The sequence below is a fragment of the Erpetoichthys calabaricus genome, chromosome 1 (assembly GCF_900747795.2).
Source record: "Erpetoichthys calabaricus chromosome 1, fErpCal1.3, whole genome shotgun sequence".
Classification (NCBI taxonomy): Eukaryota; Metazoa; Chordata; class Cladistia; order Polypteriformes; family Polypteridae; genus Erpetoichthys; species Erpetoichthys calabaricus.
In genome coordinates, this window is record NC_041394.2 from 10963144 (window position 1) to 10986068 (window position 22925).

Consider the following 22925-nt stretch of genomic DNA (forward strand, 5'->3'; position numbering starts at 1 on the left):
AAGCTGATATCCACTACCCTCACCCTGACACAGACAAGCAGACACAATTTCCAGTACAGCACACACATTTATTTAAGTGCTGGGGAGTGCTCTTCTCTGCTCCCCACAGCACAGTACAGAAAGCACACCCAACACTTCTCTTCTTCCACCTCCTCCTCTTCCTCTCTCTCAATTTCTTTTTCTTTCTCTTTCTTTCTTTCTCTTTCTTTCTTTCTTTCTTTCTTTCTTTCTTTCTTTCTTTCTTTCTTTCTTTCTTTCTTTCTTTCTTTCTTTCTTTCTTTCTTTCTTTCTTTCTTTCTTTGTGTGTCACTCCACTTCCACTCCACTCCATTCCACCAGGCAAACTTCATCCACCTCCTCCCGACTCTGGCTCCCTGAATGGAGTGAGGTGGCTGCTTTTATGATGGCTCTGGAATCACTCACAGGTGTGGTGAGAACACAGTGAAGGGCTCTGAAGCTGCTACTCGTGGCCCCCATGGAACCCAACAGGGGTGGGCTAAACTCCAAGTCCCAGCAAACCACTCAGGAGAGTTGCCCTCTAGCAGCCCAGGGAAGGTATTGCTCTGCCGATGATCTCTCCCCCGGCCCTTCCATACAGTTGGCGTCCCGGCCAGGTAATGGCCATGGCCACCCATCACACTATCTATATATCTGTCTATCATATAGTGCCTTTCACATCTATCATATAGTGCCTTTCATATCCATCTATCTATTATATAGTGCCTTTCACATTTATCTATCCATCTATAATATAGTGCCTTTCACATCCATCCATATATTTTATAGTTCCTTTCATATCTATCTATCCATCTATTTTATAGTGCTTTTCATATCTATTATATAGTGCCTTTCACATTTATCTATCCATCTATAATATAGTGCCTTTCATATCTATCTATTATATAGTGCCTTTCATATCAATCTATCCATATTATATAGTGCCTTTCATATTTATCTATCCATCTATAATATAGTGCCTTTCACACCTATCTATTTTATAGTGCTTTTCATATCTATTATATAGTGCCTTTCACATTTATCTATCCATCTATAATATAGTGCCTTTCATATCTATTACATAGTGCCTTTCATATCGATCTATCTATCCATCTATAATATAGTGCTTTTCATGTCTATTTATCCATTTATTATATAGTGCCTTTCATATCTATAATATAGTGCTTTTCACATCTATCCATTTATTTTATAGTGCCTTTCATATCTATTTATCCATCTATTTTATAGTGCTTTTCATATCTATTATATAGTGCCTTTCACATCTATCTAATCAAATCAATCAATCACTCATCATTTCTTTCATTAATCTCATTTATTTTCTCTTTTTTTTACAAATTACACTCATTTTCAAAATGCACACTATATATATATATATATATATATATATATATATATATATATATATATATATATATATATATATATAAAAAAGAGTAACTACCAAACATGTTGGGTTGCTTGGGCACCTTGCTGTGCCCACCTCTTCTGCTCACCGATGCTGCCTCTTGTGCTTCAGTATCTCTATGGAGGTCAGCTTCAAGTCCCGATTGCAGACATCACAATGGTAGTCTCGCTGGAGGGCGGAGGCTGCGCTGCTTTTTCCAGGTGGGACTCCTGCGAGAGGGGAGAGGGAGAAGTGGATTTTCAGCAGTGCGTTTGTTACCCTCACTCAGAAACATGACGCAGTGTTCTGTTTTTTTAATAACCGCTCTGTGGTCAAAGTTTGTTAGCCGAAGATGAGACTCATTGTTTTTTGCTAAAGCCCCTAATGTCATCTCTCTATTTTAGCCCGGCATTTGGCTCCTGCCTTACACACAATGCTGCTGGGGTATAATGAAGGCTCAGGCTTTTTATTAACATCTTTCTTGGACTGCAAGTAAAAGCAAAACCCAGTAGGAATGGATACAACAAATGGGGGGGCACATATCCGCATAACATGTACACACACACACCCACACACACACACACACACACACACACACAGGGACAATTTACAATTCTCAGATGACTTCAGGAGGAAAACCACTAGACAGACTGCACCCAGATCTGAAAAAGAACTCTGGCCAGTGCGCTCAGCAATGCCTACAACACTAAAGATTAAAACAAAGCACCAAAATTATGATAGCTTTGTACATTTTAAAAAGCAGAAATGGGACCAAGTGCTGTGTGAATATACAATGACACAAATACAAAAAAAAAAACAAGGTACTAAGTGGCAGACAACTCAGTTTGATTTGCAGACCACCATTTACCTTCCTCCTCCTCCTCTTTGGTTTGTGCTTCTCCTGGGGGTCGACAGGTGGTCTCGTGCTGCATGCGCTCCAGTGGTGTCAACGGCATGTAGAGATCGCAGTGTGGACACGTCCAGAAGCTGCGCAGGCAGTTACTGTAGAGGTCCCTCGAGTCCTGCAAATGTACACACATTTTGACAATACAGTCAGTTTGGGAACCCCTCTTAATTCTTTGGATTCTTGATTCTCATTGGCTGAACTTTCAAAGTATCAACTTCCTGTTAATATCTGACATGCCTTATGGACACAGTAGGATTTCAGCAGTGACATTAAGTTTATTGGATTAACAGAAAATATGCAATATGCATCATAACAAAATTAGACAGGTGCATAAATGTGGGCCCCCCAACAGAGATATGACATCAATACTTAGTTGAGCCTCTAGACGCTGTCCTCCTATAGCCTGTGATGAGTGTCTGGATTCTGGATGGAGGTATTTCTGACCATTCTTCATACCAAATCTCTCCAGTTCAGCTCAATTTGATGGACAGCCTGCTTCAAATCATCCCATAGATTTTCGATGATTTACAAGTCAGGGGACTGTGATGGCCATTCCAGAACATTGTACTTCTCCCTCTGCATGAATGTCTTTGTAGATTTCCAACTGTGTTTTAGGTCATTGTCTTGTTGGAATATCCAACCCCTGCATAACTTCAACTTTGTGACTGATGCTTGAACATTATCCTAAAGAATTTGTTGATATTGGGTTGAATTCATCCGACCCTCGACTTTAACAAGGGCCCCAGTCCCTGAACTAGCCACACAGCCCCACAGTATGATGGAACCTCCACCAAATGTGACAGTAGGTAGCAGGTGTTTTTCTTGGAATGCGGTGTTCTTCTTCCACCATGCAAAGCGCTTTTTGTTCTGACCAAATAACTCAATTTCTGTCTCATCAGTCCAAAGCACTTTGTTCTAAAATGAATCTGGCTTGTCTAAATGAGCATTGGCGTACAACAAGCGACTCTGTTTGTGGTGTGAGTGCAGAAAGGGCTTCTCTCTCATCACCCTGCCATACAGATGTTCTTTGTGCAAATTGAATTGTAGAACGATGTACAGATACACCATCTGCAGCAAGATGTTCTTGCAGGTCTTTGGAGGTGATCTGTGGTTGTCTGTCACCATTCTCACAATCCTGCTCATATGCCACTCCTGTATTTTTCTTGGCCTGCCAGACCTGCTGGGTTTAACAGCAACTGTGCCTGTGGCCTTCCATTTCCTAATTCCATTCTTTACAGTTGAAACTGACAGTTTAAACCTCTGAGATGGCTTTTTGTAGCCTTCTCCTAAACCAGGAGACTCAACAATCTTTGTTTTCAGATCTTTGGAGAGTTGCTTTGAGGATCCCATGCTGTCACTCTTCAGAGGAGAGTCAAAGGGAAGGAAGCACAACTTGCAATTGACCACCTTAAATACCTTTATATCTCATGATGGGACACACCGGTCTATGAAGTTCAAGGCTTAATGAGCTCATCCAACCAATTTGGTGTTGTAAGTACAGTAATCCCTCCTCCATCGCGGGGGTTGCGTTCCAGAGCCACCCGCGAAATAAGAAAATCCGCGAAGTAGAAACCATATGTTTATATGGTTCTTTTTATATATTTTAAGCCCTTATAAACTCTCCCACACTATTATAAACATTTCACACACAATTATGCAGCATAAACCCTTTGTATTCTCTTAGATATTAGGTAAGATTCGTTGAAATTATGTATGTAAACACAGTAAAACCTAAATATTATTTTAAAGATATCGAGCGTCTCTGATATCACATATGTTACAGCCATTACGACAGACAGGCCACCATCAATAAATATGTACAATGCAAGAAAAATTGTATACAATAAAATGTGTGTACAGTGACACTAAACTATGTACATGTAATAAGTACTGTACGTAAATAATTAATTATGGTTACTCACCAACAATGACACGACGACTTGTCCGATAACGATGAGTTTAATTTTACTGCACTACAAAGGATAGCGTTACAGCTCTTCTAAAGGAGCCTCTTCAGGCGACTGTTTAGCACTGCCGTTGTTCTTCTTCCATCACTCTTCAATCCAAATCCCTAAAGCAGATTCCATCCAGACTACTGCCTTATCACGTCCACTTGCAACTCGTTTTGCACCCTGGTTAAAGGACACTGCGGCCGTAGATCTTATTTGCTTTTCCTCCTTTTTAACTCTTTTAGGGCGGATGTCGACTTTTGTCGACAGGAGGGGTTGAAGGCGAATGTCGACAAAAGTCGACATCCAGGGATAGGGGGCGACAATCAGCTGTTAATGGCGACAAATCTCACTGTCACGTCACAGGCATTCCCTCTGTGCTTGGAGGAATGCTAGACTCGTTGACTCGGCAAATAAACCTTGCGTGTGCGTGAGTTGCGAAATGTAAACAGGCAAGATGGCACCGACATGTGAAAAGGCAGCGAAGCAAGTGCAGAAAAGAAAACACTTGGCAGACGATGTTTTGCGCATTATCGCGGAGTCGGACTCTTGATTTTTCAGAATCGGATTTTATTGGCAGTGATCAGGAGATCGAGCAAGAGAGTGAGAAGCCGGCATCAGCTGATCAGACACCAGCCGATGCCGCGCCAGTGGATCTGCTGCCAGTTGAGTGCCTTCGCGCAGCCGATGCATCTACGGCAAGGTTCGCATGGGATAAATACACAGACATTGATCCGTTGAGAGCCGATCTGGCTACCGGAGTTTACAAGACGGCATGGCTTGCTGTTGGACACGACAGATCACCAGCTGCTGTACTTCAGGCTGCTCTCTCCTGATGCTGCTTTTCAGCTACTGTCAGACGAGACAAACAGGTAGGCAGAGATTTTTTTTGAATTGCGGGCTGCGTTTGCATCGCATTCTCGTTTTTCAAAGTGGAAACCCACAACGAAAGACAAGATGAAGCGCGCTGTGGCATTACAAATAGAGATGGGACAGAACTGGTGATATAACTTCAGGGAGCATTGGTCCAAACGTGCTTTGTCCCCTGGTGGCTTAGGTACGTGCTGCTGCAAAGTTTTATTCACTTCTGTAATAAACAGAAGCAAATCCCATGGGGTGAGCCAGGCTATAATGCCATACATAAAGTTCATAAAGTTTCAGAAGATGAAAAGAGGTGACAATACGGTTTTCATGCAGGCAGAAAACTTGGTGGCAGTGGCATGGCACGATGGCAAATGGGTGACTTGTCTCTCTACAGTACACACTAACAATATATGTGAGAAAGTGCAGCAAGAGACAATTGAAAAATAGGCACCAAAGCAACACGCATTGTAAGGAGTGCAGTGTGGCAATGACTGAAATTGGCTGCTTTGAGCGAGATCAGACTTTGCTGTGTAAAATGTATGTGATATGTATGTGAAATCATAGAGTATGCAGGCTCATACAACATGCAAGACAGTAACATTTGTCAAAAGTAAATATTTTTTGTTGATTTGATATGTTAAACAATTGCTTTGTGTTCTTTTTTAAAAAATGTTAGTTTTTGGAAAAATATTCAGCCCTGGGAGAAAAGAAACAAAAAAAAAATTAGCCCTAAAAGAGTTAAATAAAAAGAATCGTGGACTCATTGATGCTGTAATGGTGTCCTGCAGCGGTGTAGCTGTTTCCTTCCTTCAGCATATCCAAAACTTTTACCTTTTCTGCAATCATTTGCATCTTCTGTTGGCGCTTGGACACGGCTCCTGCAGCAGTAGCAGTAACATGCGTTAATGATGAATGAGTGAGATTAGACTTCCTGGTTAATGCAGCACTCCGTCGCTGAGCCAATCAGCAGCACACAGGAACTTAACCGAAGGCTCTGATTGGGTAGCTTCTCAGCCATCCGCCAATAGCGTCCCTTGTTTGAATTCAAATGGGCAAATCAACTGAGGAAGCACACGTACTGTAGACCGCAGACATCCGCGAAGCAGTGAAAAAATCCGCGATATATATTCACATATGCTTACATTTAAAATCCGCGATGGAGTGAAGCCGCGAAAGACGAAGCGCGATATAGCGAGGGATCACTGTAATCAGCATTGAGCAGTGACAGGCATTCAAATCAGCACAATGACAAGGGGACCCACATTTGTGCACAGCCAGTTTTTCTCATTTGATTTAATTTCATACAACTAAATACTGCGTCACTAAAAATCTTTGTTCAGAAAACACCGCAGTACTCAGATGTTCCTAGGAAATGAAAGACATACCACTGATATCTTTATTGTTGAAAGGAGAGTCAATTATAATGCAGGCTGAGAGGGGGTCACAAACTTTTTCATATGACTGTATGTTACAGAGCCCCTTGTCCTGAACGTCACACTCCTTCTGTTTGCTCCGACTCTTTTCCTTACCTCCATGGAGTATCACTGGCCAAAGACCAACAATAATGTTACTGGACAGACAGCGAATGGTTTGATGTGCACACACAACAAGGTGAGTAACTCGGTGAAGACAAAACACTGGCTTTTTGAAATCTCCGTTTCCACGTGTGAGTCCGCTTACGGAGGTCTCCTTCGGCCAAATGTGCGATGTCATTAAAATGAGCAAATAAAAAAAGTTAAGTGTACATGTTGGCTGAGATTGAGAATGGAGCCTGTGTCTGTCGAGGAGTGTGGGGGACTTAACATGTAAAAGTTAAAGTTTGCAAGCCACGTGTTTCTTTAAAAAGTGCAGGAGGCTGTTAGCTTGCAGGACACTTTATTAAGAGAAATGTGCAGGATGAGCGGAACAACAATTGCAAAATTAAAAACTATATACAGTGGGGCAAAAAAGTATTCAGTCAGCCACCAATTGTGCAAGTTCTCCCACTTAAAAAGATGAGAGAGGCCTGTAATTTTCATCATCAACTATGAGAGACAAAATGAGAAAAAAAAAATCCAGAAAATCACATTGTCTGATTTTTGAAGAATTTATTTGCAAATTATGGTGGAAAAAAAGTATTTGGTCAATAACAAAAGTTCATCTCAATACTTTGTTATATACCCTTTTTTGGCAATGACAGAGGTCAGACGTTTTCTGTAAGTCTTCACAAGGTTTTCACACACTGTTGCTGGTATTTTGGCCCATTCCTCCATGCAGATCTCCTCTAGAGCAGTGATGTTTTGGGGCTGTCGCTGGACAACACGGACTTTCAACTCCCTCCAAAGATTTTCTATGGGGTTGAGATGTGGAGACTGGCTAGGCCACTCCAGGACCTTGAAATGCTTCTTACGAAGCCACTCCTTCGTTACCCGGGCGGTGTGTTTGGGATCATTGTCATGCTGAAAGACCCAGCCACGTTTCATCTTCAATGTCCTTGCTGATGGAAGGAGGTTTTCACTCAAAATCTGACGATACATGGCCCCATTCATTCTTTCCTTTACACGGATCAGTCGTCCTGGTCCCTTTGCAGAAAAACAGCCCCAAAGCATGATGTTTCCACCCCCATGCTTTACAGTAGGTATGGTGTTCTTTCTCCTCCAAACACGACGAGTAGAGTTTTTACCATAAAGTTCTATTTTGGTTTCATCCGACCATATGACATTCTCCCAGTCCTCTTCTGTATGCTCTCTAGCAAATTTCAGACGGGCCTGCACATGTACTGGCTTAAGCAGGGGGACACGTCTGGCACTGCAGGATTTGAGTCCCTGGCGGCGTAGTGTGTTACTGATGGTAGCCTTAGTTACTTTGGTCCCAGCTCTCTGCAGGTCATTCACTAGGTCCCCCCGTGTGGTTCTGGGATTTTTGCTCACCGTTCTTGAGATCATTTTGACCCCACGGGGTAAGATCTTGCGTGGAGCCCCAGATCGAGGGAGATTATCAGTGGTCTTGTATGTCTTCCATTTTCTAATAATTGCTCCCACAGTTGATTTCTTCACACCAAGCTGCTCTTACCTATTGCAGATTCAGTCTTCCCAGCCTGGTGCAGGTCTACAATTTTGTTTCTGGTGTCCTTTGACAGCTCTTTGGTCTTGGCCATAGTGGAGTTTGGAGTGTGACTGTTTGAGGTTGTGGACAGGTGTCTTTTATATTGAGAACGAGTTCAAACAGGTGCCATTAATACAGGTAACGAGTGGAGGACAGAGGAGCCTCTTACAGAAGAAGTTACAGGTCTGTGAGAGCCAGAAATCTTGCTTGTTTGTAGGTGACCAAATACTTATTTTCCACCATAATTTGCAAATAAATTCTTCAAAAATCAGACAATGTGATTTTCTGGATTTTTTTTTCTCATTTTGTCTCTCACAGTTGACGTATACCTATGATGAAAATTACAGGTCTCTCTCATCTTTTTAAGTGGGAGAACTTGCACAATTGGTGGCTGACTGAATACTTTTTTGCCCCACTGTACTTGGGGAGCGCTTTTTGGACTTCATGGCTCCTCCCCCACAAAATTCCAGAGTTTACAAGAAATAATTCTTTAAGTTAAAGGAATGATTTCTGTACTCACACAAAGGCAGTTGTAAGTGAAGAAGCTGGTGACAATCAAGCCCCCCTTGACAGGGTCTGGCCAGGTTTCACAGCCAGGGAACAGGCTGCCCAGGGAGAGCAGGTCACTCCCAGACTGGGGTCCGACGTACAGGTTCTGCATCTCCAGGCTGGTGAGGCGCTTCAGGCCGTACTTCACCTAAACAGGAGCATCAAAGAAAAGTTTAAGGGGTTTTAATGAGGAATAATTCATTTCAGAAACAGCAGGAGGCAAGATGAAGCATTTAAGAGAATTGTGATTCTGAGATCAAGCAATGCTCTGTCCAGGAGGTGACCAAAAAAGCTGGAAATAGTGGAGCGAATGATAATGAAAACCTGCGCTTCCTGTGTTGTCGGGGGGTCCACGGCTCAGATGAAAGGCCAGTTTTTAAATAGATGATCACCGCACTCGCTGTTCCTGAGTGCTTCGTGATGCAGGCGGCCCTCCCTTAAGTGCACGGGTGAGGAGTCGTCCGCATTCGTAATTGAGCTGCTAGTCGCCACACCTGAACCACCTCCCCGTTATATGGTAGGAGCGCGAGTGCGGAAGGGGAGGAGAGGAGAAGAAACAGAGGACGGAGGTTAAGGGAGGTGAAGGCAGGAGGTGATGAAGCCGGTGCTGGAGAGTGTGAGCGAGAGCAGGCTCCTTGAAGGCTGCATGCAGCTAGCAGGAGTGTTAGGCGGGGGGCTAATTCAAGCAGTCACCACTCCAGCTGAGCAGTCTGGACGAGCTCGAGTGACCGGCAGAGGAGAAGACTGGCCGCTGAAGGGAGGCTTGGGAGTGTTGAGCTGCTGGGGAGGGAACCCAAGTCTGGAGCTCTCCGTAGACTACCACACCAGAAGAGAAGGTAGAGCGACTCCCCTGTTGTGGGGCCTGTAAGGGAGAAGCAGGGGAGCCATCTGGTAGAACGAAGAAAGCACCAGATTTTTAAGAAAAGACTGCCTCCAGCCATTATTATTTTAACCTCGTTATTAAAGGATGTATTTATTGGATTTTAACCTCCACAGTTCACTTGTTGTAATGGAGTATTTACTTAAGGACTGTTTGAGACACTGCACTTTTTATTTGAACAAGAAAAACACCAAAATTTCAACATATAAATGACTAGCCGTGCCCCGCGGCTTCGCCCGTGTAGAAGTGAAACAGGACATTGATGAGGGCCCCACCCGGCTCCTAACTCCTTATGTCACGCTTCCCCCTTACCTCTGTGTCGGATTAGCGTGAATATATCGCTCCTGCAAACAAACTCTGATTCTTAGCGCAATGAGAGAAGTCGCAAAATCAACCGGAATGTTTAAGCAAATTCTAGAAAAGAACCCGATCGAAATCCGTTAAGTAGTCCTCTCATTCGCTAGCTTAGTGGAGGTAAGGTCCGCCCACGAGGCTGGCATGTGAGTGAGGAGGGCCCCGCCCAGCTGCGTGTCTCTCGGATTCGTGCAAATAAATCGGTTACTGCAAGCAAACTCTGATACTTAGCGCAATGAGAGAAGTCGCAAAATCAACCGGAATGTTCAAGCAAATTCTAGAAAAGAACCCGATCGAGATCTGTTAAGAAGTTCTCTCGTGAAAGTGGACAGACAGACAGACGTTGGATTGTGTGTGTATATATATATATATACATATGTATACAGTACTGTGCAAAAGTTTTAGGCAGGTGTGAAAAAATGCTGTAAACACAGAATGCTTTCAGAAATATAAATAACTAGCCAACCCGCTGCATAGCATACGCCACATAATTATGTATTGATGGGTGAACACTTCCTGAACGACACAGTTGTCCAAATGGCGTGGGTTTGAGGATACGACTGTGAGTTAATGAAAAGATGGACCTCTGGAGAGAGCAACATACAATTGTCTGTGACTGAAAACTGGTTTTGGCAGATAAAAGCAATGTGTGTGTGTGTGTGTGTGTGTCTCTCTCGCGCACCTGTGTGTCACTCCCACTCACTCTCTCTCTCTCTCGTGCGCCTACACAGATGAAAGCAACTCAGGTGAGAAGTTGGGGGCGGGCACATGAGCAGGAAGTGAGGGAGGAGGGTTAGAGTTGCGTGCCATGGTTGGCTGCTTAGTGAATTGTTGGTGGGCGGGGCTCTGTATTGTGTGCGTCTTGCTTGCCATGGACTTAGTGAATTATATAGAGTATATAGATGATTGTTTATTGTTATCAATTTACAAAATGCAAAGTGAGCGAACAAAAGAAACATCTAAATCAAATCAATATCTGGTGTTCCTACCTTTTGCCTTCAAACCAGCATCAATTCTTATCGGTCCACTTGCACAAAGTCAGGGATTTTGTAGGATTCTAGTCAGGTGTCTGATCAACCAATTGTACCAAACAGGTGCTAATGATCATCAATGTCACACGTAGGTTGAAACACAGTCATTAACTGAAACAGAAACAGCTGTGTAGGAGGCTTCAAACTGGGTGAGGAACAGCCAAACTCTGCTACCAAGGTGAGGTTGTGGAAGACAGTTTCATGTCATGGCAAGATTGAGCACAGCAACAAGACACAAGGTAGTTCTACTGCATCAGCAAGGTCTCTCCCAGACAAAGATTTCAAAGCAGACTGGGGTTTCAAGATGTGCTGTTCAAGCTCTTTTGAAGAAGCACAAAGAAACGGGCAACGTTGAGGATCGTAGACGCAGTGGTCAGCCAAGGAAACTTAGTGCAGCAGATGAAAGACACATCAAGCTTATTAGCCTTCAAAATCAGAAGATGTCCAGCAGTGCCATCAGCTCAGAACTGGCAGAAACCAGTGGGACCCAGGTACACCCATCTACTGTCTGGAGAAGTCTGGCCAGAAGTGGTCTTCATGGAAGAGTTGCAGCCAAAAAGCCATACCTCCGACGTGGAAACAAGGCCAAGCGACTCAAGTATGCATGAAAACATAGGAACTGGGGTGCAGAAAAATGGCAGCAGGTGCTCTGGACTGATGAGATTCAGTCAAATTTGAAATATTTGTCTGTAGCAGAAGGCAGTTTGTTCTTCGAAGGGCTGGAGAGCGGTACAATAATGAGTGTCTGCAGGCAACAGTGAAGCATGGTGGAGGTTCCTTGAACGTTTGGGGCTGCATTTCTGCAAATGGAGTTGGAGATTTGGTCAGGATTAATGGTGTTCTCAATGCTGAGAAATACAGGCAGATACTTATCCATCATGCAATACCACCAGGGAGGCGTATGATTGGCCCCAAATTTATTCTGCAGCAGGACAACGACCCTAAACATACAGCCAAAGTCATTAAGAACTATCTTCAGTGTAAAGAAGAGCAAGAAGTCCTGGTATGAAGTGATGGTATGGCCCCCACAGAGCCCTGATCTCAACATCATCGAGTGTGTCTGGGATTACATGAAGAGACAGAAGGATGTGAGGAAGCCGACATCCACAGAAGATCTGGGGTTAGTTCTCCAAGATGTTTGGAACAACCTACCAGCCGAGTTCCTTCAAAAACTGTGTGCAAGTGTACCTAGAAGAATTGATGCTGTTTTGAAGGCAAAGGGTGGTCACACCAAATATTGATTTGATTTCGATTTCTCTTTTGTTCATTCACTGCATTTTGTTGATTGATGAAAATAAATGATTAACACTTCCATTTGTGAAAGCATTCTTTGTTTACAGCATTTTTTCACACCTGCCTAAAACTTTTGTACAGTACTGTGTGTGTATATATATATATATATATATATATATATATATATATATATATATATATTAAAAATGCGCTATATAGGTGCCTGACCAGATACAGACTCACACCGGAGGCACATATAAAACCAAAGAAAGTTTTATCTCTCTTTACCTGTGGGGCACATCTTCTCCGTGACCCCCACAGGCACAACACAGTCCCAAGTACACAAAAGCACACCACACACGATTCCTCTATTTCACCATCACTCCTCCCGACTCTGGCTATTGAGTGGTGGCTGCTGGCCCCTTTTAAAGTCCACCCAGAAGTGCTCCAGGTGGTTGACTGCTGAGTTCCGGCTGCACTTCTGGGTGTGGCAAATACGCTGCCCATACGGGCTCAGGAGTGCCAGCTGCAGCACTCCCTGGCGGCGCCTGCAGGACCAACTCCAATTCCCATGGAGCCCTATGAGAAACTGAGAAACCGCTCCAAACCAGAGGGGGCCGCCATCTAGCGTCCAGGGTGAGGTATTGCACAGTCCATGGCTGCTCCCCCTTGAACATATAGCGAAGGGGCATCCTGGCCTGGCATGGACCCTGGCTGTCTGCCATAATACATTATATATATGTAAAAAGTGCTGGCTGTACAATGGCTGACCCTGCACTCTGACCCCAAGGGGTTTGCGAAAACTAACAAATTCCTAATACAAGAAATTGTATAAGGTGAAATAAAGAACAAAAAAACACTATAGTAACCTTTTTAAAGTGTTACACTTTAAACTGCGTAAAGTCGATTCATACCAACACAAATGGAGCCTGCCAATAGGATCGGCTGCTGCCTCGTACCTCAGTGTAGAGTAGGAAACGCACAAGCGAGTCCGTCAACTTGGACACGTCCTTCTTGTTGACCGCTGCCATCTCCCCGCCATGCTGCTGTCGAGCCCCCAGCTGCCTGTTAAGTAGCTGCTCCCAGTCCTTCCGCAACTGCAGGGCCAAAGACAGGGTCCGGAGCGCCTCCTCACTGTCACTGACGTGCAACTGCAGCCAACTGTCGACGACCACCCGAGAACAGTCAGCATTGGTGTCTAGCGAGCTGCCTACGAGGAGCAGGGTCTGCAAAGAGAGACATAGAAGGTGCATCTCAATAAATTAGAAAATCATCGAAAAGTTCATTTATTTCAGTAATTCATTTCAAAAAGTGAAGCTCATAAATTCTATAGATTCATTACACACACACAGTGGTGTATTTCAAGCGTTTATTTCTTTTCATTTTGCTGATTTATGGCTTATAGATAATGAAAACCCAACATTCACTATCTCAGAAAATCAGAATATTGTGACAAAGTTCAATCTTGTAGACTCCTGGTGTCCAACTCCACACCAGTAATTAACCCAAAACACCTGCTCAGGGTTCCTGAGCCTTGAAGTGGTCTCTCCATCTGGTTCAGTAGGCCACACAATCAGACCGCTGACTTGACGGTTGTCCAGAAGACAGTCATTGAGACCCTCACTCCACAAGGAGGTCATCGGTAAAGATGCTGGCTGTTCACAGAGCACTGTGTCCAAGCACATTAATAGAAAGTTGAGTGGAAGGAGAAAAGAGGAACAAGCAACAGGGATAATGGCAGCCTTGAGAGGATTGTGAAGAATTTGTGGGAGATTCACACGGAGTGGACTGCGGCCGGAGTCAGTGCTTCAAGAGCCACCACACAGATGTGTGTATCCAGGTCGTGGGCTACAACTGTCACAGCACTCCTTGTGTCAGGTCACTCCTGAACCAGAGACCACGTCAGAAGCGTCTTACCTGGGCTAAGGAGAACATGGACTGGACTGGCGCTCAGTGGTCCAAAGTCTTCTTTTCAGATGAAAGTCGGTTCTGCATTTCATTTGGACATCAAGAGTCTGGAAGAAGAGTGGAGAGGCAGAGAATCCCAAGTTGCTTGAGGGCCCAGTGTGACGTTTCCACAGACTGTGGTGATTTGGGGAGCCATGTCATCTGCTGGTGTTGGTCCACTGAGTTTTATCAAGTTCAGAACGACTACCAGTAAGTTTTAGGGCACTTCATGTTTCCCTCTGCTGCCAAACTTTATGGAGATGCTGATTTCATTTTCCAGCCGGACTTGGCACCTGCCCACACTGCCAAAAGTCCCAATACCTGGTTTAGTGGCCATGGTGGGTATCACTGGGCTTGACTGGCCAGCAAACTCGCCTGACCTAAACCCCATAGAGAATCTATCAAGAGGATGAAGATGAGGGACAGCAGAGCCAACAATGCAGACGAGCTAAAGGCCGCCATCAAAGCATCCTGGGCGTCCATAACACCTGAGCAGTGCCACAGGCTGATCACCTCCATGCCACGCCACATTGATGCAGTCATTCATGCAGAAGGAGCTCTGACCGAGTATTGAGTGCCTACATGGACAGACATTTCAGTAGGACAACATTTCTGGTTTTTATTGGTCTGATGTAACATTCTAACTTTCTGAGATACTGAATTTGGAGTTTTCATTACCTGTAGGCCATAAATCAGCAAAATGAAAAGAAATAAACACTTGAAATGTATCACCGTGTGTGTAATGAATCTATGGAATATATGAGCTTCACTTTTTGAATTGAATTACTGAAACAAATGAACTTTTCAATGCCATTCTAATTTATTGAGATGCACCTGTAGAGAGAGACAATCTGAAGCCCACACATTTATTACTTGGTTTAAGTCACGTTAATAGGGAAAAACTCCTGACTCAAAGACTTGCTGACCTGCAGAGCTGGAAAGCGGACGCAGTTCCCAATGTAGGGCTTGTTGGTTTCAAGCAGCGTCACGAAGGCCAGCATCTGATGCTTACTGCTCTCCTCTTTGTTGGAGCCTGAAAAGCAGAATTTAAGTACACAACATTAGGGAAAGTCAAATAAATAAATACATACATACATACTGTGGTGCCCGGCGGGCGTTCATGCCCGGCCAGGACGCCCAGGAGGACCGGAGGAGGGCTTGAGGAGGGCTCCGGAACAAGAGGGGGCGTCCTCCCTGGTTGCTGTGGGGACCACGGGTACAGAGCCTGGAAGCTCATCCCTGTAGGGGCCCGTGGTCAGCGCCAGGGGGCGCCTCAATGCCTTGGGAGTGTTGGACCTCAGTACTTCTGCCACACCAGGAAGTGCTGGGGGGAAGAGAATTGGAGACACCCGGTGGACTTCCAGTTTCACCGCTGGAGCTTCCGCCACACAGGGGTGTGTCTACGGGCCCTCAGGATGCAGCTGGAGTCCTTCCGGGGTGAATAAAAGGGGGCCGCCTCCCTCCAGTCGGGGGCGAGAGTCGGGTGGAAGAAGGACGAAGCTTGGAGGAGAGGAGTGGAGGCGGACCAGAGACTTGGAGAAGGCATTGTGTTGTGGCCAAGGACTTGAGGGGTGATTGGTGCTGAGGCACTGGGTTTGTGCACTTCCCTTGTAAATATCGTGATGAATAGACGTGTGTTGGGTGAAACCATCGTGTCTACCTGTCTGTGTCTGGGCTGTTCCCCACAATACATACATACATACATACAGCGGGGAAAATAAGTATTGAATGTGTCAACATTGTTCTCAGTAAATCTATTTCTAATGCGGCTATTGACGTGAAATTTTCACCAGATGTCGGCAACACGCCAAGTAATCCACACATACAAAGAAATGAAAACAAATAAGTCCATCAATGACGTGATGAGTAATAAAGTGGAATGACACAGGGACTAAGTCTTGAACACGCCTACTGAAACGTATTTCATACTTAGTTGTTGGTAACGACAGCTTCAAGATTCCTCCTGTATGGAGAAATGAGTCGCATGCATTGCTCAGGTGGGATTTTGGCCCGTTCTTCCACAACATCTGTCTTCAAATCTTGATGGTTCTGGGGGTCTTGTCTATGACTTCTGATCTTCAGCTCTTTCCATTGATTTTCAAGTCGGTAGACTGACTGGGCCATTCTAGCAGCTTTATTGTCTTTATTTCTCTGAAACAAGCTGAGAGTTTCCTTGGCTGTGTGTTTGGGGTCCTTGTCTTGCTGAAATGTCCCCCCTCATTTCATCTTCAGCATCCTGGTAGATGGCAGCAGATTCTTATCAAGAATGTCCTGGTTACATTTCTCCATTCATCCCCTTCCTTCGATTCTATGAAGTCTGCCAGCCCCACACCATGATGTTCCCACTTCCAAACTTCCCTGTTGCTGTGGTGTTTTTGGGGTGACCTGCAGTGCCACTTAACCTCCAAACATGCTGTGACATCCAAAAGAGTCCAATTTTGCTCTCATCTGACCAGACTTTACTCTCCCAGTTATTTAATTGGCTTGTCCAAATGTTGTGCGGCAAACTTTAAAGGAGCTTCAATGTGCTTGGTCTTCAGCGGGGTGTGAGCGTGCATAGAGGAGGCCATGGTGGTTGAGTGCGTTACTTATTCATCTCTTTGAAACAACTGGACCTGCGGGTCTTTCTGAAGTTCTCGGCGAGTGGTCCTTGGCTCTTCTGATTATTCTTGTGAGGAGCACCTGGTCGTAGCCGGTTTATGGTGACATGATGTTCTTTCCACTTTTCTGATTACGGCCCCAGTGGCGCTCACTGGAACATTCAGAAGTTTAGAAAGACGTCTGTCACCAATGCCAACAATAAGGTCGTGAAGGTCTTGAGAGAGCTCTGTGCTTTAACCCTTCATGAGATGCTTCTTGTGTGACACAAGCCATCCATGAGGACTCAACAAGCGGATGAGCTTCATGTGCACTGATGGGGGGCTAGCAGGATGGCTTTCTCAATACTCACAGATGTAAGCTGCTTTCTTGGTTTTCCAGGCCTTCTTGAACCTCCTTTTCTTCATGTGTTCAATACTGATCCCCTGTGTCGTTCCACTTTATTACGCATAACTTAATTGATGGACTTATTTGTTTTGATTTCTTTGTATGTGTGGATTACTTGAGTTGATACTGACGTCTGGTGAACATTTCACGTCAATAGCATATACTCGTGTTTAAGTTCTCCCGAGGATAAGTCGGGACTTGATTTTAACGTATAATTTCTGCTATTTTATAATGTCGGTCGTATAATTCAAATGCGGAAAACTCACGCTGTTGGTCCAAGAGATTACGATATGCTAACGCCCACCTGAGAGATGAACCGCCGAGCACACGGGCCTTTATTTTCTGTGTATTGTGCCTACGTGACCACACGGTAATACCCAAACTATTCCGAAGCGACATTTGCACTGTTTTGTGCTTTTTGTATTTCCCACCCTCATACACCTTTATCGCAGGAGCATCCCTTATCTATGATGGAGCGTTCGATCAGAAGAAAATATGAAGCTTGTTTTAAATTAAACGTTGTTGAAGTGGCAAAAGAAATTGGTAACTGCGCTGCTGCAACAAAACTCGATGTGGCTGAGAAACTGATGTCAGATTGGAGGAGGCAAGAAGATGTAAAAAATAAAATTAAGTGTATTTTTGAACGGGTGTGTAAGTCAGGATCTCATTTTATGATCGATTTTTCGTGTTTCAAGACCTCGGACTTATACGCGAGTATATACGGTATATTTACTGAGAAAAATGTTGACGTGTTTAATAGTTATTTTCCCCGCTGTACATACGTAGATACATAAATAAATAAATAAACATGTCTTGAGATACTAGAGGTTATTAAAATAGCAAAGTTTTTACTGCCGATAAAGAGAAATTGTGGCAACACAAATGGCAGAGTCTCAAGGAACAGACACGGACAGATAGACTCAACATTTTTGAAAGGCACTTGCTGCTGTCTCAGGGGGTCTGGCAGCCGGAGCCCACACCAGCAGCAACGGGGCATCAAGGCAGGAGCCAACCTTGATAAGCAATGTCTACTTTTAAACACTGAAATTGACCGGAGTCTCATTCACATAAAAATGATAAAAAAAATGGTCTAAAGCCATGAACAACACGGCCAAGGGGACGTACATACAGTGGATTCAGAAAGTATTCACAGCGCATCACTTTTTCCACATTTTGTGATGTTACAGCCTTATTCCAAAATGGATTAAATTCATTTTTTTCCTCAGAATTCTACACACAACACCCCATAATGACAACGTGAAAAAAGTTTACTTGAGATTTTTGCAAATTTATTAAAAATAAAAAAATTGAGAAAGCACATGTACATAAGTATTCACAGCCTTTGCCATGAAGCTCAAAATTGAGCTCAGGTTCATCCTGTTTCCACTGATCATCCTTGAGATGTTTCTGCAGCTTCATTGGAGTCCACCTGTGGTAAATTCAGCTGACTGGACATGATTTGGAAAGGCACACACCTGTCTATAGAAGGTCCCACAGTTGACAGTTCATGTCAGAGCACAAACCAAGCGTGAAGTCAAAGGAATTGTCTGTAGACCTCAGAGACAGGATTGTCTCAAGGCACAAATCTGGGGAAGGTTACAGAAAAATTTCTACTGCTTTGAAGGTCCCAATGAGCACAGTGGCCTCCATCATCCGTAAGTGGAAGAAGTTCGAAACCACCTGGACTCTTCCTAGAGCTGGCCGGCCATCTAAACTGAGCGATCGCGGGAGAAGGGCCTTAGTCAGGGAGGTGACCAAGAACCCGATGGTCACTCTGTCAGAGCTCCAGAGGTCCTCTGTGGAGAGAGGAGAACCTTCCAGAAGGACAACCATCTCTACAGCAATCCACCAATCAGGCCTGTATGGTAGAGTGGCCAAACGGAAGCCACTCCTTAGTAAAAGGCACATGGCAGCCCACCTGGAGTTTGCCAAAAGGCACCTGAAGGACTCTCAGACCATGAGAAAGAAAATTCTCTGGTCTGATGAGACAAAAATTGAACTCTTTGGTGTGAATGCCAGGCGTCACGTTTGGAGGAAACCAGGCACCGCTCATCACCAGGCCAATACCATCTCTACAGTGAAGCATGGTGGTGGCAGCATCATGCTGCTGTGAGGATGTTTTTCAGTGGCAGGAACTGGGAGACTAGTCAGGATAAAGGGAAAGATGACTGCAGCAATGTACAGAGACATCCTGGATGGAAACCTGCTCCAGAGCGCTCTTGACCTCAGACTGGGGAGACGGTTCATCTTTCAGCAGGACAACGACCATAAGCACACAGCCAAGATATCAAAGGAGTGGCTTCAGGACAACTCTGTGAATGTCCTTGAGTGGCCCAGCCAGAGCCCAGACTTGAATCTGATTGAACATCTCTGGAGAGATCTTAAAATGGCTGTGCACCGACGCTTCCCATCCAACCTGATGGAGCTTGAGAGGTGCTGCAAAGAGGAATGGGCGAAACTGGCCAAGGATAGGTGTGCCAAGCTTGTGGCATCATAGTCAACAAGACTTGAGGCTGGAATTGCTGCCAAAGGTGCATCGACAAGGTATTGAGCAAAGGCTGTGAATACTTATGGACATGGGATTTCTCATTTTTTTTATTTTTAATAAATTTGCAAAAATCTCAAGTAAACTTTTTTCACGTTGTCATTATGGGGTGTTGTGTGTAGAATTCTGAGGAAAAAAATGAATTTCATCCATTTTTGAATAAGGCTGTAACATAACAAAATGTGGAGAAAGTGATGCGCTGTGAATACTTTCTGGATGCACTGTACATACAGTGGATTCAGAAAGCTTCAAAACCCCCTCACTTTCTGAACACTTTATAGATTCAATTTGAAAATGGACAAATTTGCCATTTTTGCCCATCAGTAACCAATAACGACAAAGTAAACTCCAGAAAGGTTTATAAATGTATTCAAAATCAAATCTGATATCCCGCATTCCCAGAAGTATTTAGACCCTTTGGTGTGGTTCTTGTTTGCTTTGGTTCATTTTGAGATGTTTCTAGAACGTCAATGGAGTCGGTAAATCTATTAAAAATCAAAACCTGAAATCTCTCCTTCCTAGCTGCGACCCTCCAAATTGGTGCTCAGGTGCCTCCTGTTAGCTCTAATTCTCCTTGAGATGTTTCTAGAACTTGACTGGACTGAATTGACTGGACATCATTTCGAAAGGCACACATGTACCTGTGGATAGAAGGTCCCATATTTCACACTGCACGTCGGGACAAAAACCAAGGTATGAAATCCAAGGAACTCTCTGTAGACCTCCACAATCAAAATATGGGGAGGCCTAGATCAGGGCAAGGGGAGGAAACCATTTCTAAAGTTTTGAGTGTTCCCAGGAGCACAGTGGACTCAAGACTGGAGGAAGTTTGGAACCACCAAGAACAACCAAGAGGTGGTTGTCTGGCAAAACTGAGTAAATGTCCTGGTGCTCATGAAAATTACACTTGTTTTCTGGACCATCTTGCCATTTTTGGTTCTTCCTTTGTTTATATCACTGTGACGTATGGCCAGGATGCCTCCACGCTGGAAGGACTGGGGTGTATCCAGAGCATTACCTCCCCCAGACCACTAGGTGGCAGCACCCCCCCCTGGGTTGCAGTAGTGCCTCGAACTCCCCACAAGGCTCCATGAGAGCCTGTTTTTTTCCTCCTTCCAACACATCACCATCAAGACCTGACTGTCCTCTCACTGCACAATTATGTCCCACCTCTTGACAGTGTAGTGAGATCATCAATTGCATTCACTTCACCTGGCAGTGGTTCTAATATTGTTGCTGATTGGTGTAAACACAAATCTTCTTTTATAAAGATTCTTTGGGGACTTTTCTTTTTTTAAGCTCCTTAGCATTACATTTTATCTCAAAAAAACAAAACATAAAAAGCCGTGTATTTTTGGCTTGAAAATTAACATTTTTATTAAATCTCATCTTTCTTTTGTCTTCTTCTTTCGGCTGTTCCCGTTAGGGGTTGCCACAGCGGATCATCTTCTCCTGTATCTTCCTGTCCTCGTCATCTTATTCTGTTACCCCCATTACCGTCATGTCCTCTCTCACCACATCTATAAACCTTCTCTTAGGCCTTCCTCTTCTCCTCTTCCCTGGCAGCTCTACCCTTAACATCCTTCTCCCAATATACCCCTCATCTCTCCTCTGCACAGGTCCAATCCAACGCAATCTCGCCTCTCTGACTTTGTCTCCCAACCGTCCATCCTGAGCTGACCCTCTAATGTTCTCATTTCTAATCCTGTCCATCCTCATCACACCCAATGCAAATCTTAACAACTTTAACTCTGCCACCTCCAGCTCTGTCTTCTGCTTTCTGGTCAGTGCCACCGTCTCCAACCCATATAACATAGCTGGTCTCACTACCGTCCTGTAGACCTTCCCTTCACTCTTGCTGATACCTGTCTGTCACAAATCACTCCTGACACTCTTCTCCACCCACTCCACCCTGCACTCTCTTTTCTTCACTTCTCTTCCACAATCCTCATTACTTTGTACTGTCGATCCCAAGTATTTAAACTCATCCACCTTCACCAACTCTACTCCCTGCATCCTCATGATTCCTCTGTCCTCCCTCTCATTCACACACTAGTCTTGTTCCTACTGACCTTCATTCCTCTCCTCTCCTCTCATATCTCCACCTCTCCAGGGTCTCCTCAACCTCCTCCCTACTCTCACTACAGATCACAATGTCATCAGCAAACATCATAGTCCACGGGGACTCCTGTCTAATCTTGTCTGTCAACCTGTCCATCACCACTGCAAATAAGAAAGGGCTCAGAGCCGACCCCTGATGTAATCCCACCTCCGTCACTTCTACCGCAGACTTCACCACAGTCACACTCCCCTCGTACAGACAGATTCACTTCGTCTTCACTGCTTGTATAACTGTCAAGAGCGTGCAACACACAGGGTGCTGAAAAAGATTTCTACAGGTCGCCAATATGAGGCTAGGAGAAGACGTGTCTGCACCGTTGCCTTTGTAACACTTGGGCCTGTCGCTTACACAAGACACGCCTACATCGATTCCCAAATTCTGTTGACCCCAAGTATTTCAACTCATCCACCTTCACCAACTCTATACCCTGCATCCTCACCACTCCTCTGCCCCAAGTAACACTCGGCACAAATGCTGTTGGCACTTTTACAGCCCGAGTAATCCTCAGGTCTAACGCTTACACGAGACATGTCTATATATTTGCCTGAGTGATACTTGGGACTAACGCTTTTAGCACTGTTTTTACAGCTCGAGTTGAGAGCTTGGATCTACCGGTCAGTTGTCTCTTGGGGTCCCTCGTACCAAGCGCAAAACTAAGGGGGACACGGCCTTTGCATGTGCTGCACCTCGACAGTGGAATTCTTTACCTCATTACATTAAGGAGTCACCTCCACTGAACTGTTAAAAACAAGACGGAGGACGCATTTCTGTTCTCTAGCGTTCCGTGACCTTCAGTGATACTGATGAGGCCTTCCTCAAAGTCATTTGTTTGTTTCCAATCTACTGCTGGTTTTCTATTCTGTTTTATTGTATTTTGTTCTGTTTATTTTATTTATATTTATTGTATACTAGCTGTTTAAGGCTGTGCTGTAAAAAGCCCGGGGTCCTAGAAACTATCGAAATAGTCAGAAAAAAAATTGACATGTAGAGATGTCAGGCAATCGAAAGGAACTACTCTGGGCCTCTCTCTCCTAGGAGGTTTCGTTTTGCCGATGCGCTCGCCTCGCTTGTGT

The 22925-nt window shown here is 44.4% G+C and overlaps 1 protein-coding gene across 1 annotated transcript in view; it reads right to left on the reverse strand.

Annotated features, from left to right (window-relative positions):
- Positions 1 to 1465: 1465 nt before the first annotated feature.
- Positions 1466 to 22925, reverse strand: part of dhx34 (DEAH (Asp-Glu-Ala-His) box polypeptide 34) — a 100695-nt gene continuing 79235 nt past the window's right edge. The window contains exons 13-17 of the mRNA XM_028795613.2: positions 15127 to 15233; positions 13213 to 13479; positions 8727 to 8903; positions 2271 to 2424; positions 1466 to 1632 (exon numbers count right to left, since the gene is read on the reverse strand). Coding sequence (XP_028651446.2) covers positions 1508 to 1632; positions 2271 to 2424; positions 8727 to 8903; positions 13213 to 13479; positions 15127 to 15233 — 830 coding nt within the window. The 3' untranslated portion in view covers positions 1466 to 1507. The remainder of the gene's footprint in view (positions 1633 to 2270; positions 2425 to 8726; positions 8904 to 13212; positions 13480 to 15126; positions 15234 to 22925) is intronic.